Genomic DNA, 17,847 nt, shown 5'->3' on the forward strand with positions numbered 1-17,847 from the left:
ACACACTGCTCACCATCTCCACTGTGTCACACACTGCTCACCATCTCCACTGTGTCACACCCCGCTCACCATCCACACTGTGTCACACACTGCTCACCCATCCACCTCCACTGTGTCACAGACCACCCATGCACTGTGTCATGCCTCCACCCATGTGTCACACACTGCTCACCATCACTCATGCCTCACCATCCCATGTGTCACACACACTGCCTCACCTTCTCCATCAGGCTGCACATCATTGTGTCACACACTGCCACCATCCCCACTGTGTCACACAGTGCTCACCATCCCCACTGTGCCCACCACACTGCCCACCATTGTGTGCACATCCCACCACACATCTCCATTGTGTCACAGTGCAGTGTCACACACTGCTCACCATCCCATTGTGTCACACACTTGTGCTCACACACACACTGCTCACCATCTCCACTGGTGTCACACACTGCTCACACAGTGTCACACAGTGCTCATCCCATTGTGTCACACACACCTGCCATTGTGTCACACACACTGCTCCATTGTGTCAGCCCACCACTCCATCTGTCACACAGTGCTCCATTGCGTCACACACCGTTCCACCCATCTCCATGACCTCCACTGTGTCACACACTGCCCACTCATTCCATCCACACTGCTCACCATTCCACTGTCACCACACCTGCTCACCATCTCCACTGCGTCACACACTGCTTCACCATCTCCACTGTGTCACACACTGCTCACCAGTGTCACACAGTGCCATCTCCCACTGTGTCGCACACACTGCTCACCATCCCCATTGTGTCACACACTGCTCACCATCCCCATCTCCACACAGTGCCACCACTCCACCGCCACACACTGCTCACCATCTCCACTGTGTCACACACTGCTCACCTCATCCCACTGCTCACACACTGCCTCCATCATCCCACTGTGCTGCCACAGTGCTCACACAGTCTCCCATCTCCACTGTGTCACACTCACCATCTCCACTGTGTCAACACTGCTCACCATTCCACTGTGTCACACACTGCCCACCATCCCCACTGTGTCACACACTGCCTCACCATCCCCACTGTGCCCCCATCACACACACTGCCCACCATTCCACAGTCCACAGTGCCTCAGTCACACACTGCCCACCATCTCCACTGCCACAGTGCTCACACACCGTCACACACTGCCACCCCATCCCCACCATCCCATTGTCACACACTGCCCACCATCCCATTGTGTCACACAGTGCCTCACCATCCCACTGTGTCACACACTGCCAGTGTCACACACCCACCATCCCACTGTGTCACACAGTGCTCACCATCCTCCACTGTGTCACACACTGCCCATTTGTGTCACACACTGCCCACCATCTCCACTGTGTCACACACTGCTCACCATCTCCACTAGTCACACACTGCCTTCACCATCTCCATTGTGTCACATGGTCCACACACTGCTGTGTCGCTCACGCTCACCATCTCCACTGTGTCACACACTGCCCACCATCTCCACTGTGTCACACACTGTCCACCATCCCACTGTGTCACACTGCCCACCATCTCCACACACTGCTCACCATCCTCCACTGTGTCACACACTGCTCACCATCCTCCACTGTGTCACACACTGCTCACCCATCTCCACTGGTCACACAGTGCTCCACCATCTCCACTGTGTCACACACTGCTCAACATCATTGTGCTCCACTGCCTCACCATCTCCACTGTCACACACTGCCTCACCATCCCCACAGTGCTCACACCCATCGTGTCCACCACCATTCCACTGTGTCACACACTGCTCACCATCCCACTGTGTCACACACTGCTCAACATCTCCATTGTGTCACACACTGCTCACCATCCCATTGTGTCACACAGTGCTCACCATCCCACTGTGTCACACACTGCTCACCCCCACTTGTGCATGCCTCCCACTCCAGGATGTCACACACTGCTCACCATCTCCACTGTGTCACACACAGTGCTTCACTATCTCCATGTGTCACACACCTCACCATCTCCATTGTGCTCACCACTGCTCACCATCCCATTGGTCACACACTGCCTCACCATCTCCATTGGTGTCACACACTGCTCACCATCTCCATTGTGTCACACACTGCTCACCATCCCATTGTGTCACACACTGCTCACCATTCCATTGTGTCACACAGTGCTCCACCATCTCCACTGTGTCACACACTGCTCACCATTCTCCATTGTGTGTCACACAGTGCCTACATCCCATTGTGTCACACACTGCTCACCATCCCCACCACATACAGTGCTCACATTCCAGTGTCACACACTCACCATCTCCATTGTGTCACACACTGCTCACCATCTCCATTGTGTCACACACTGCTCACCATCTCCACTTTGTCACACAGTGCTTCCTCAGCCATCCCACTGTGCTCACACACTGCTCACCATTCCACTGTGTCACACACTGCTCACCATCTCCACTGTGTCACACAGTGTCACCATCTCCACTGGTCACACACTGCTCACCATCCCATTGTGTCACACAGTGCTCACCATCCCATTGTGTCACACACTGCCACCATCCCACTGTGTCACACAGTGCTTCCACACACTGCTCCACTGTGTCACACACTGCTCACCATCTCCACTGTGTCACACACTGCTCCACTCCATCACACACCGCCTGTCTCCATCTCCCACCAGTGCTGTGTCACACAGTGCTCACCATCCCATTGTGTCACACAGTGCTCACCATCTCCATTGTGTGTCACACACTGCCTCACCATCTCCACTGTGTCACACACTGCTCACCATCTTCCATCTCCACTGTGTCGCCACACTGTTCACTGATCCCACTGTGTCACACACTGCTCACCATCCCCACTTGTGTCACACACTGCTCACCATCTCCACTGCTCACACTGCTCACCATCTCCACTGTGTCACACACTGCTCACCATCCCACTGTGTCACACACTGCCCACCATCCCACTGTGTCACACACTGCCCACCATCCCACTGTGTCACACACTGCACCACCATCTCCACTGTGTCACACACTGCTCACCATCTCCATTGTGTCACACAGTGCTCACCATCCCATCTCCACAGTGCCCACAGTGCTCACCCATCCCATTGTGCCGCCACACTCACCATCCCACCTTTCAACAGTGCTCACCATCTCCACTGTGTCACACAGTGCTCACCATCTCCATTGTGTCACACACTGCTCACCATCTCCACTGTGTCACACTCACCATCTCCACTGTGTCACCACTCTCCCATCCCACTGCTCACACACTGCTCACTGATTCCACTGTGTCACACACTGCTCACCATCCCCACACACTGTCCCACACACACTGCTCACCATCCCACTGTGCTCACACACTGCTCACCATCCCACTGTGTCACACACTGCTCACCATTCCACTGTTACAGTGTCACACCAGTGCACACACTATCTCCACTGTGTCACACACTGCTCACCATCCTGCACTGTGTCACACACTGCTCACCATCTCCACTGTGTCACACAGTGCTCACCATCCCCACTGTGTCACACACCCATCCCACTGTGTCACACAGTGCTCACCATCCCACTGTGTCACACACTGCCCACCATCTCCACTGTGTCACACAGTGCCACCATCTCCACTCCCACTGCTCACCTTCCTCCACTGTGTCACACACTGCACACACCTACACTGCTCACCATCCCACTGTGTCACACACTGCTCACCATCTCCACTGTGTCACACACTGCTCACCATCTCCACTCACACAGTGCCTCACACACTGCCTCACCATCCCACGTGTCACACAGTGCCCATGTCACACACTGCCTCACCATCCCACTGTGTCACACACTGCCCACCATCTCCACTGTGCTCACCATCTCCACTTTGTCACACACTGCTCACCATCTCCACTGTGCACACACTGCTCACCACACCGCTCACCATCCCACACCACCACCTTTGTGTCACACACTGCTCACCATCTCCACTGTGTCACACAGTGCTCACCATCTCCATCAGTTGCCACACTCTCCCCATCTCCATTGTGTCACACACTGCTCACCATCTCCACCAGTGTCACACACTGCTCACCATCTCCATTGTGTCACACAGTGCCTCACCATCTCCACTGTGTCACACAGTGCTTTCATTCCACTTTGCTCCATCTCCACTGTGTCACAGTGTCACCATCTCCACTGTGTCATCCCACCATCTCCACTGTGTCACACACTGCTCACCATCTCCACTGTGTCACAGTGCTCACCATCCCACTGTGTCACACACAGTGCTCACCATCCCACTGTGTCACACACTGCCACACCATCCCACTGTGTCACACAGTGCTCACATCTCCACTGTGTCACACACTGCACCATCCCACCTGTGTCACACACTGCTCACACAGTGCTCACACACTGCTCACCATCACCATGTGTCACACTGCTCACCATCCCATTGTCACACACTGTGCTGTCACATGCACAGTGCTCACCATCCCACACCCACACAGTGCTCACCCATCCCATTGTGCTCACACTGCTCACCCCACTTTGCCCCCACCATCCCAGTGTCACACAGTGCTCACCATCCCATTTTGTCACACACTGCTCACCATCCCATCCACTGTGTCACACACTGCCTCACCATCCCACTGGGTCACACACTGCTCACCATCCCACTGTGTCACACACTGCCCACCATCACCTGCCCTCCCACTGTGTCACACACTGCTCACCATCCCACTGTGTCACACCCAAAGCTGTGCTCACCATCTCCACTTTGGTCACTGCTCACCATCTCCACTGTCACACAGTGCTCACCATCTCCACTGTTTGCCACACTGCTCACCATCTCCACTGTGTCACACACTGCTCACCATCTCCACTGTGTCACACACTGCTCACCATCTCCACTGTGTCACACACTGCTGCCACCATCCCACTGTGTCACACACTGCTCACCATCTCCACCGGGGCCACACAGTGCTCACCCATCTCCACTGTGTCACACACTGCTCACCATCTCCACTGTGTCACACATGCCACCGCTACCATCTCCACTGTGTCACACACTGCTCACCATCTCCACTGTGTCACAGACTGCTCACCATCTCCACTGTGTCACACACTGCTCACCATCCCACTGTGTCACACATCTGCTCACCATCACTGCTCACTCATCCCACTGTGTCACACTGCCTGCTCATCTCCATGTCACCCATCCACTGTGTCACACACTGCTCACACCATCTCCACTGTGTCACACAGTGCCTCACCATCTCCACTGTGTCACACAGTGCTCACCTTTCTCCACTGTGTCACACACTGCTCACCATCTCCATTGTGTCACACTGCCCACCATCCCACTGTGTCACACACACTGCTCAACATCCACTGTGTCACACACTGCTCACCATCTCCATCGGGTCACACAGTGCTCACCATCTCCACTGTGTCACACACCGCCTCACCATTCCACAGTCACACACTGCCTCACCATCCCACAGTCACACACAGTGCTCACCATCCCCACTGTGTCACACAGTGCTCACCATCCTCCCACAGTGCTCACCATCCCAGTTCTCACCAGTGCTCCCATTTCCACCAGTCACACAGTGCTCACCATCTCCACTGTGTCACACAGTGCTCACCATCTCCATTGTGTCACACAGTGCTCACCATCTCCACTGTGTCACACACTGCTCACCATCTCCATCTCCACTGTGTCACACACTGCTCACCATCTCCACTGTGTCACACACTGCTCACCATCTCCATTGTGTCACACACTGCTCACCATCTCCATTGTGTCACACACTGCTCACCATCTCCACTGTGTCACACACTGCTCACCATCTCCACTCACACATCTCACCATCTCCTGTGTCACACACTGCTCACCATCTCCACTGTGTCACACACTGCTCACCATCTCCACTGTGTCACACAGTGCTCACCATCTCCACTGTGTCACACACTGCTCACCATCTCCACTTGTGTCCACTGTGTCACACACTGCTCACCATCTCCATTGTGTCACACACTGCTCACCAGCTCCACTGTGTCACACAATGCTCACCATCTCCAATGTGTCACACAGTGCTCACCATCTCCACAGTGACACACAGTGAACACCATATCCATAATGTCACACACTGCTCACCATCCCCACCTTGTCACACATTGCTCTCCGTCGCCATTCTGTCACATCCTGCTCACCGTCGCCACTGTGTCACACCTTGCTCACCATCTCCACTGTGTCACACACTGCTCACCATCTCCATTGTGTCACACACTGCTCACCATCTCCATTGTGTCACACACTGCTCACCATCTCCATTGCTGTTTCACACTGCTCACCTGCTGCACCATCTCCACTGTGTCTCACCATCTCCACTGTGTCACACACTGTCACCATCTCCACTGTCCACTGTGTCACCATCCATTGTGTCACACAGTGCTCACCATCTCCATTGTGTGCCTGCTCCCCACCATCTCCATGTGTGTGCCCACACACTGTGTCACATACCACTGCTCCATCGTGTCACACAGTGCTCACCATCTCCATTGTGTCACACAGTGCTCACCATCTCCATCTCACACACTGCTGTCATCTCCACTGTGGCTCACACACACACTGCTCACCATCTCCACAGTCACACACTGCTCACCATCTCCACTCTGTCACACACTGCTCACCATCTCCACTGTGTCACACAGTGCTCACCATCTCCACTGTGTCACACACTGCTCACCATCTCCACTCAGGTCACACAGTGCTCCTCCATCCCACCGACACATCTCCACTGTGTCACACACACTGCTCATTATCTCACACTGCCCACATCTCCACAGTGGTCACACACTCCACCTGTCCACAGTCACAGTGCTCACCATCATTCCCACTGTGTCACACACTCACCATCATTCCACTGTCACACAGTGCTCACCATCTCCACTGTGTCACACACTGCTCACCATCTCCACTGTGTCACACACTGCTCACCATCTCCATTGTGTCACACAGTGCTCACCATCTCCATTGTGTCACACACTGCTCACCATCTCCATTGTGTCACACAGTGCTCACCATCTCCATTGTGTCACACACTGCTCACCATCTCCACTGTGTCACACACTGCTCACCTTCTCCATCTGCTCACCATCTCCATTGTGTCACACACTGCTCACCATCTCCATTGTGTCACACACTGCTCACCATCTCCACTGTGTCACACACTGCTCACCATCTCCACTGTGTCACACACTGCCTCACCATCTCCACTGTGTCACCATTCCACTGTGTCCACACTGCATTCCACTGTGCTCACCATCTCCACTGTGTGCACCATCTCACCACATTCCATGTGTCACACACTGCTCACCTCATTCCATTGTGTCACACACACTGCTTCACCATCTCCATTGTGTCACGCGCTGCTCTCTCCATTGTGTCACACACTGCTCACCTTCTCCACTGTGTCACACACTGCTCACCATCTCCACTGTGTCACACACTGCTCACCATCTCCACTGTGTCACACACTGCTCACCATCTCCATTGTGTCACACACTGCTCACCATCTCCATTGTGTCACACACTGCTCACCATCTCCATTGTGTCACACACTGCTCACCTTCTCCTGTGTCACACAGTGCTCACCATCTCCACTGTGTCACACACTGCTCACCATCTCCACTGTGTCACACACTGCTCACCATCTCCACATTGTGTCACACACTGCTCACCATCTCCATTGTGTCACACACTGCTCACCATCTCCATTGTGTCACACACTGCTCACCATCTCCATTGTGTCACACACTGCTCACCATCTCCATTGTGTCACACACTGCTCACCATCTCCATTGTGTCACACACTGCTCACCATCTCCATTGTGTCACACACTGCTCACCATCTCCACTGTGTCACACACTGCTCACCATCTCCACTGTGTCACACACTGCTCACCATCTCCACTGTGTCACACACTGCTCACCATCTCCACCGTGTCACACACTGCTCACCATCTCCACTGTGTCACACAGTGCCACCATCTCCACTGTGTCACACACTGCCCACCATCCCATTGTGTCCACACACCACCACATCTCCATTGTGTCACACACACTGCTTCACCATCCCCACTGTGTCACACACTGCCCACCATCTCCATTTTTTCCCACAATGCCCACCATCTCCATTGTGTCACACACTGCTCACCATCTCCACTGTGTCACACAGTGCTCACCATCTCCATTGTGTCACACAGTGCTCACCATCTCCACTGTGTCACACAGTGCCTCACCACCCATTGTCGTCACACACTGCTCGCTTGACCCATTGTGTCACACTGCCACCATCCCATTGTGTCACACTGCTCACCATCCCATTCCACTGTGCTCACACACTGCTCACCATCTCCACTGTGTCACACACTGCTCACCATCTCCATCGTGCCACACAGTGCTCACCCTCTCCATCGTGTCACACACTGCTCACCCTCTCCATTGTGTCACACACTGCTCACCATCTCTATTGTGTCACACAGTGCTCACCATCTCCATCGTGTCACACACTGCTCACTGCCTCCACTCCACGTTGCCTCCAATAAAGTATAATTTATGTTAGATTTTTATCCCTTTCCCTCTTCCTCCCCATTTCCCCTCCCTCTCTGGCTTTCTTTTTGGCTTTCTTTTTCTTTCCCTCTCTCCCTCCCTCCCTCCCTCCCTCTTTTATGTTTTGGTATAAGGATAGAACTCAGAGCTTCACATACGTTAATTAGTAAGTGTTCTATTGTCCTGTTTACTTTAGATTTTGAAATTTTTTATGCTTTTGAGATTTTAATTATCATTTTTGCCTTTCCTTTCCTCTCCTATATACTCATGCCCCACTGTTGTTTAAATTCATGTTCTCTTTTTCTTTAATGTTTTTGTTGTTCTGTGTGTGTGTGTGTGTGTGTGTGTGTGTATGTGTGTGTGTGTGTCTATCTCTATCTGTACCTAAAGATATAAATACAGACTCTGCACCCTGTATAATGTTACGTGTATATGTGATTTCAGGGCTGACCATTTGGTGTTACATAACCAATTCCTGTATTCTTCCTTGGAGAAATCTATTTCTGAGCATTCTTTTAGTTGCCCGTAGTTCTTTGTGTAACATTGAGGCTTCATGAGCCTTCTCCTCCATGTAGCATGTATATTGATGTCATCCTTATTCAGGTCATATTTAGGCAGTCACGCTGATCAGACTTCATAGATGTAGCTTCTATGTAGGAGACACAGTCTCACTACAAACTCCTAATTTCCAGTGCTGTGACCCTTTAATACAGTTCCTTATGTTTTGGTGACCCACATCCATAAAAATATTTTTGTTGCTATTCATAACAATTTAGGTGGTCTCAGGTGTTGTAAAGGAATCAGTTGGGACATCACACGGTGCTTGTTCTCTACATTTCCACCACGTGTGACTTCTGTAATGGTCTCGGTGGTACAAGATCTTCACCTATACTTACCTGTGGGTATAAGGACAGATATTCAGAATGCAGTTAGGGGTTGTACTAGTGTAGGAAAATGTCAGTTGTGCTTCAGACCCACTCCACAGGAGGGAAATCATGCCGGCACTGGAAACCTAGTCAGCTACCCAGGGCTAGTAAAGTATGGATCTTGGAGGGGAAACTGTTTCTTTTTAATGATTGAAACCAAGCCTTTGTCTCGGGTCTACTGCAGAAAGCTTGCAGACCAGGACTTTTTTCCTGTGTGTAGTTCAATTTAATTGTTTACTCTTAGGGAATTTCAGAAATCTAGACAGTATATTTTGATCATATTGGTTCCCTCCCTCTCCAACTCTTTCTAGATTTCCCTCACCATGCCCTCCTCCCCACTTCACGCCTTCCTCTCAGACTCATCTGGCTTAGTCACTGCTTGTGCACTTAGGCCCAGGGCCATCCCTTTCAGCATGGCTGTCTGTCCCTTACAGTGTACAGTGTGGCTGTCCCTTGCAGTGTACAGTGTAGCTGTCCCTTGCAGTGTAGCTGTCCCTTACAGTGTAGCTGTCCCTTACAGTGTAGCTGTCCCTTGTGACGTGGCTGTTGTCCCTTGCAGCATGGCTGTCCATTCATTTCCATAGCATGACAAACATCCTTTTCACCCACTTACCATGTATCCTTTACAATTTGATTCGATCATTCAATAGGTTTTTTCTTTTACAAACAAAAGCTGCAACCTTCTTACCTCACTGATCATGAAGTGACATGAGTATGAGGTAGTGACAAAGACTGGGAGAGAGCTCGGGAGGTAACGTCTTGCCATGTGAGCAGAAGGGACCTAAGTTCCGATCCCTCGCACCCACTTTAAAGTCTGGCAGGATCCAATGCCTGCAACCTCAGCACTGGGGAAATGGGCACAGACATTTAGCCTGCTTAGCCAATCAGTGAGCGTCAGAGTCAACAATAAGGGTGGGAGCAACTGAAGAAGACACCTGACTTTGACCTCTGGTCTTCTATGCACAGATACACCCGGGGCCTTCTAGCCACTGACTACCAAGTAGAGAATAATCTCAGAGCATGAAGTGGACAGTGCCCTTGTCTGTTTGTCAGAGAGGTTGAGGATGGTGTTGTCACGCTCGTCATGAATCCAGCCTTACTCTCTGCAGTCCACACTCTAACTCATTTTTCCCTCACAGGCCACCTCCACCACAACCGAAAATATCTTCTCAGGGAAACTTGATTCCGGCCCGGCCAGCTCCTGCACCTCCTTTATATAGCTCCCTCACCTGACAGCAGAGTCTTATTTTTCAAAAGTCTTCAGGGAACTGAGCAAATGTGTTTTTTTTTTTTTTTCCTGATGTTTTCTTGAAAAGCCTTTCTCTTCCAGCCATGAATGAACACAAACCACCACAAAACAAGCTTTATTAGCACAGAAGCCCAGTGGGGTTGGAGAAATACAGGAACGCTGCAGGCACTCCGGGGAGTTAAAATGAATGTTCCCATCATTTAAATGTTTTCTTTGGCCATTTGTGAATTTAATGCACTTGATGTGGATTAAGTTATTTTGAACACGTTACTATAATGATTCTCAAATTAACTGCATTAGTGTAAGACTTGTCATCATGCGCTTAAATGTGATCCTGACCTTTTGACCCCAGTTACCATTTGAACGTGTATTAACTTAGGAAGACTAATTGCCAATAACATTTGCATTTTCACCTTGCATGGATTAACAGTCATTTATGTGGACTTAGGTCTCTTAGTACACAGAGAAGCAGGTACCTGGAAGGAGAATGAATACACGGGAACCACAGTTGCCAGATCATGATATACTCGGAAAGTATGAAACACGGCGTGTACTTAGTTATTGCCTTCCATTTTTTATGATCTTTCAACTATGATAACCATGATAGAAATCGACTTAACACAATCAGTTATTGCCTTCCATATTTTATGATCTTTCAACTATGATAACCATGATAGAAATCAACTTAACACAGTTATTGACTTCCATTTTTAAATCTCTTCAACTGTAATGACTACGATAGGAGCTGATTTATCTCTTCAATTTTCTTCATGCATCATGGTAAAGCATTGCAATCGCATCGTTTTAATCGAAGTGCACACTGTATGGTACGAGGCGTTTATTATACCCAAGCAGATGGGCATCAGTCGACCGAGCAGGAGCACAGAGAAAACCTTCCAAGAGTTGAGGTGTTACAAAACCACTTGAGAATTCATGAGCACTTTAAAATCTGAATTTCAAAGCTTGATATTAAGTCATTTAGAATGTTTACATTTACTGTGGTGTGCTGGATCCTGTCTCTTTTGACTAATATTTTCATAACAATTAGGCTGGAGCAAGGAAGGAAACAATGGCTTCCTTAGATAACTACAGAAGTTATATTGGTCTCCGTGATTACTCTCTCAGCTGTATTAAAATGAATTTGTACTTTGAAAGGAATGATATTGACACTAAAATTTTAAACACTTAAATTTTTTCATAATCTTTCATAAAGAAGTTTAATAATAGGTATATTAACTGAATTTCATTAGTTTTTTAAAATAATATTTTGTTTGTGTATATATTACATATTAAAATAAAAACATTTACAACAATTTTTCCTTGTCCTGTTACTTTCTAAATACACAACTATTTGGATTCTTCTTAATTTCAGTGTTAGGGCTTTTGCCAAATGAGCACGGTGGCTGCACTAAGGAAAACACATTCAAAAATAGAATATTCCATTTTTCAGGATGCTCGAGTATTTTAACAGTTGGGTATGCACTGACCCTGGTGAGCCAGCCCTGGTGGGAAGTAAGGCAGTGGTGAAGACCACAAGCCCTCAGAAATGCCGAGGAAGGACTCTTTAGAAACGTGACTACGGCGCTGCCGTTTCAGCTAGGACAAGGGCCTAAATGTAGGTGGTTTAGAATGTCAAGGATCTGCCATTGCTGTATAAGTTAATTAACCGCACGGGTAAGTTTCTAACGAGGAAGTTACAGGAATTTTAGCTGGAGTGTCCTGGAGAGCCAGGTTGCAAGGAAGCCTGGCGGCGAAGCCATGGGAGCAGTGTGCCTATGGAATTGTAGATTCCAAGTAAGAAAATCATTTTACTCTTTCTTGAAAAATTTTCTGCGCACATCTTAAAGAGCAATTTTAGTTTAGCCTTAGAAAGAGTACGCACATATGTTGTGTAGTCTTTTGACCTCTGGGTGCCATCACAACCTCTCCAGTCCTGCGCATGCGGGTTTCTAAGCAGGGAGCTCTGGGAGCTTGTCTGGGTAGTAGAGGATGGAGACCCGGTAGGGGGGTTAGGGCGCTCCAAGAACGTGGCCCACGGTGGGCCCTGGCACGTGCTCCACGGCTCCATGCAACGGCTTTACAACTGTCTAGGTACTCCAGGAGACGCCATGCTGGGCGCCATGCTGCATACACTGCTGCTGCTGCTGGCCGAGCTGGGGGCCTTGCTGGCATCAGGACCCGGTGAGCGCTCCACAACACGGGTTCCCTGAGTTTGGGGGCGCCTTTCTAGTAGGTCATAATAAAGCTCAGTGTACCCCAAAAGAACACTCCCAACAGTTTCTGCAAACTGCTTAAACTCAGAAAACCCCAGCTTCCACAGATAATTTTTCCAACACGATGCACGTGCAATAATTATTCGCCCAGAAATACGAAAGAAAAGACATCAAGCCACAAAACCCCAAGCTCAGAGATTGCAGAGGTGCATGTGGAAGCTGGGAAAGGGCAGAGTCTTGCTCGAGTTTTGCAATCAAGTAGGGCTCAGCAACTTGATAGGCTGTGATGTTCAAGCTGTTTTGAGTCCGTCGGTCCAGCATTTGCCAGCCCGGTGCTTGCCTCTAGCTCTGGGGTCCGCTAGTCTGTTGATGTTGTGGAATGCATCTTTTGAAAGGTGAAGGCAGGATATCAACATGGTTGGAGTTTGGAGTGTTCTCTTTCTGGTTTATTAGAAGTAGAAATTTAGGCTGGAGAGAAGGCCCAGCAGTTCAGATACTCTTCCAGAGGTCCTGAGTTCAATTCCCAGCAACCACATGGTGGCGCACAACCATCTGTAATGGGATCTGATGCCCTCTTCTGGTGTGTCTGAAGACAACAACAGTGTATTCATACATAAAATAATTTTTTTTTAAAAGTAGAAATGTAAGAATATATAGCAACATCCAAAATATCAGCATCATCTCCTTTATATGTTGACATAACTAAGAACTCTTCTTCAGGGGGAAGAGTAGAAGGTTGGCATAGCTTTGCATTTTGTGGATCTCCTTCAATAAAGGACAACTAGATTGTACACCGACTGCTTCCAGTCTCGTGCTGCATGCGTGAGTTGAAGTAGAAAAAAGGATTAACCTGGAAGCCTTTTTCCAGATAATTGAGCTCTCTGCCTGCTACGTTCACACTGGAAAAAACAGAAAAAGAATAATTGCAGTATAGAATCTAAAAACACACCAGCAAGCTTTGCTGTTCTTTTTAGTTTTAATTAAAATATGTCACTAACTCTTTTCCCGTTCCCCCCCTCTAACCTATCCACCCTAACTCCCTTGCCTCCTTATTTAATGTATATTAAATCTATCTATAGATATCTATATAGATATGTATATACCAGCAAACTTCATGAAATTCAATGGGATATCAATATTGAAGTTTGATTATTTTATGTGGGCATATTTTAATATTTTAATCTATTAATCTTTAATTTTTCAAACTGTGGTAAATACAGAACTTACCAACAGCATTTAAAAGATTTATCTTTTTAAAATTTAAACTTTATTTTACTTGTATGGGTATTTTGCTTGCCTTTGTCTGTGTACCACTTGTGGGCCTGGTGCCCTTAGGGGTCAGAAGAGGGCGACTCAGAGAGGATTCCCTAGAACTGGGGTCACTGGCAGTAGTGAGCCACCATGTGGTTGCTGGGAATTGAACCCGGGTCCTCTGGAAGAACAGCCAGTGCTTTTAACCTCTGAGCTATTTCTCCAGTCACTCAAACATTGTTTTTTGTTTTTAATTTTTTTTTTTTTAGAAAAAAATCAAACAACTTTTCAAGGCAGCAGTTTTAGATTCATAGCAAAACGGAGCAGAAATCAGTGTTCGTGCATAGCCCCTGCTCTCTGTTCTCCCATGAGGGTCAACCGCTGGTGTAGCAGAGATGCATCTGCTCCAGGGATAGACCCGCTTGGGTTCTGTACAAAGACGCCCATCCCTGCAGTATCATGCAGGGAAGTCTCACTGACCCGAGAATCCTCTGTGCTCTCCCACTTGCCCTCCTCCCCACGATCCCTAAACGACCACCTTTTGCTGTCCACCTTTTCCAGAAAGTTGTATAATTGGGATCATGCACCACGAAGCCTTGCGGACAGCTTCCTTTTCATTGGAAGGATTTATTTTAGACTTCTCGATGCCTCTTGCTGGCTCGATAGCGTATTTCTTCAGAGCATAGAAAATACCCATTCCGCTGTCCATGTCAAGCACAGCTTATCTATTTAGTTATGGAAAGAGGGCTCAGCGGCTTCTCAGTTTGAACAGTGGGGAAGACAGCCGCTGTCCACACTCTTGCTCAGGTTGTAAGGGGACCCAGTCTTCCATTGCTTTGGACAGTTACCTGGTGTCACCAGGATGATAAGAGAATATGGTGACATAGTGGTGTCTTGTTCTAATTAACAGTCTCTCAATGGCATATGCTGTTGAGATCTGGACATTTGGCTTTGAGCCTAGCCTTTGATGTTGCTCTATCTTTTCAGCCCTGCTGCCAAAATCTTTTTATAGACTTACTTTCTCTTTAGTGTCTTTTGAGAGGTGTCTTTTTCAGGTTATTCCTCAATTTTAAAATCTGGGTTGTGTGCCACTATTTAAAAAAAAAATCCTTGTATGTTTTAGGTAAAAATCTTTTATCAGATGTGCTTTATTTTACTTTTAACCTTTTTCTATGTGTGTATATGGATGTATGTGCATAGTATGTGCATGTATGTGTAGTATATGGGTACATGTTTGTATAGTGTGTATGTGTCCATGTGTGTGTGTAGTGTATGTATGTGTGCATTTGTGGGTAGTGTCTCTGTGTATAGTATGTGTATTATGTATGTGTGCATAGTGCTTTTATGCATGTAGAATGTGTATGTGTGCATGTGTGTGTAGTGTATATATGTGTATAGTGTGTATGTGTATAGTATGTGTATGTGTAGTATGTATCTGTGTGTATGGATGCATGATACAGAGATCAGAGGACAACCTCAGATGCCTGTTCTTTCCTTCCACTTTATTTAAAGGTGTCCCCTGCTTTTCACTCTGCATACCCCAGGCTAGCTGGCCCAGAACTTCTGGGGGTTCTGTCTCCACATCCAGTGTCTGTAGGATCCCTGGAATTACAGGTGTGCCTTCCCGTGCCCACCTTTAGTTGACTTCTGGAGATTTGAGCTCAGGGCTTTAATTATACCTGAGTGATGGATTCTTTATCCACCCAGCCATCTCCCCAGTCCACATCTGCTTTTTGAAGGACATTTTTCTCTTGGTCTTTGCCTTTCCTCTCATCCCCCTGGGCTTACCTCTCCCAGAGCGTAAGTTTTCTCTCGTGCTCTTTATTACTGTTTTACTGCATTCCTTCCAATTCTGTCTTTAAACAATGTTTCAGAGGACACAAGATGTGGCTATTTCCTATAGGAAACATGTTGCAGTGACTTCTTAAAGTCTTCCTCCTGTGAAACATTTTATCCCCACTGACAAAGCATCCGCCTGTCTTGCTCTCACCCCAGCTGGAGAACCCACCAGCCTACTTTCTGCTTCCTCTATGCACTCAGAGTTTTTGAGATTCCTGCCTGTGACAGGGTTCGTGTGACTTTTCTCAGTCCCTGTCGTTGGTAAATCTGAAGCAGGGCGTCCTCCAACACTGGTGTGTGGCACGCCACCAAGGTGGCTCCGGTGCGATGTGTCGATATGATTCCGTTCACCGTTGCACACTCTATTTTGTGGATGGGTCATATATGATGCATATAGCACATTTCATTGAAAATCCTCAGAGTTCTGAGTGGGTTGCATTGGGTTGACAGGTATTTGAAGCCTATCTGAAAATTTTAATTAAGAAGAATTTAGGTGTACGAACACTGCTTATCCTTGTTCAGAGGGTCTTCTAGAGTCCATACTTTTCTCTATTCATTTCTTCATTTCCTTACTCCTTAGGTCTTGCACAGTTCCTTTGATTGTTTTTTTTTTTTTTAGTCACTTTCATGAATGGGATCCTTTTAAGAATGTAACCTGCCCGTTACTGGCACTAATCAAGCACTACATGAATCTTACGCTCATTCGCTGTTGCTCTGTTGTTGATCCCCTTTTGTTGTTGTGGATTATCATCGTATCAGCTTCTATACTCGTCCCTCAGTTCCAGGCTGATCGGTAACCAGTAGGTGGGACTGTGGTATACTGGCTTAGCTCCCACCTTTACCAGTAAGGGCCTCCACTGGGCAGATGTTTCTTACACAGACAAGTCCTCTCTGTGGGGATTCAGTTCTCAATTGAAACTTTGCGTTTTGACTTACGCTCACGAAGGGGTTTGGCTGTGAGCGCCATGGCACTTGTAGGGGAAGTCAGAAGACAGTCTTGTGGAGTCAGCTCTCTCCTCTCACCTTTTATGTGGGTCCCAGGAATTGAACTGAGGTTAGGGCATGGCAGGCACCTTTACCCGTTGAACCATCTTGCCTGCTCGAGAGTTTCGTCACTGCGTGGTCATCTAAAAGAATCAACGACAAGGGTCTGTTTTGCTGAAATCTTTATCGGAGTGACTTGTGAAGAGCATTAAAAGCACTTTTGTTTTCTTTGCCCGCTGTAGGATCCCATGCCTTTGGTATTTCTCTGTGTACAAAAGATTGGAGGAATAGCTTTGTTTCTCACTTAAAACTGCTGGAGGAATTCTTGGCCCTGCTTTAACATTTTGATGTACTGATTAAATTATTAAAACTTTACTTAGATTTTTGCAATTAAGATAACAGGTAGGTAAGCATATACAGCTCCCTCACACTGCCTTTGGCTTCATTATGGAAATTCTATTAGCTATGCACGGCAGATATGACTTCCATTATGTCTTTATTTCAGAGGACGCCATATTCTTTGATTCAGCTAGTATATAAAACTACTCAAAGCTTTTTGATCTTCTGTCTTTCTGTATCTTCCTTTGAGTCCTTCCTGTCTGTTCTTTTCTTTTCATATCGATTTATTAATTCTTCCTCCCGGACCATTTTTTTTATGGTTACACTGTTTACTTCTCTCAATTTTTTTATTTGAAGTCATCTTACAGTCTTCTTTAGAAATTCTTGCTAAAGGGTTGGGGAAATGGTCAGTACCTAACCATGCTTGCTGTG

General features: G+C 47.9%; 2 protein-coding genes across 2 annotated transcripts in view; both read left to right on the top strand.

The window, feature by feature from the left end:
- The window catches only part of Adam9 (ADAM metallopeptidase domain 9), an 82,295-nt gene extending 71,089 nt beyond the window's left edge, over window positions 1-11,206 (top strand). Inside the window, exon 23 of the mRNA XM_032918540.1 lies at window positions 10,680-11,206. Coding sequence (XP_032774431.1) covers window positions 10,680-10,773 — 94 coding nt within the window. The 3' untranslated portion in view covers window positions 10,774-11,206. The remainder of the gene's footprint in view (window positions 1-10,679) is intronic.
- Window positions 11,207-12,894: 1,688 nt separating this feature from the next.
- Adam32 (ADAM metallopeptidase domain 32) overlaps window positions 12,895-17,847 on the top strand; it is a 99,859-nt gene continuing 94,906 nt past the window's right edge. The window contains exon 1 of the mRNA XM_032919035.1: window positions 12,895-12,970. Coding sequence (XP_032774926.1) covers window positions 12,898-12,970 — 73 coding nt within the window. The 5' untranslated portion in view covers window positions 12,895-12,897. The remainder of the gene's footprint in view (window positions 12,971-17,847) is intronic.

The sequence above is a fragment of the Rattus rattus genome, chromosome 13 (assembly GCF_011064425.1).
Source record: "Rattus rattus isolate New Zealand chromosome 13, Rrattus_CSIRO_v1, whole genome shotgun sequence".
NCBI lineage: Eukaryota > Metazoa > Chordata > Mammalia > Rodentia > Muridae > Rattus > Rattus rattus.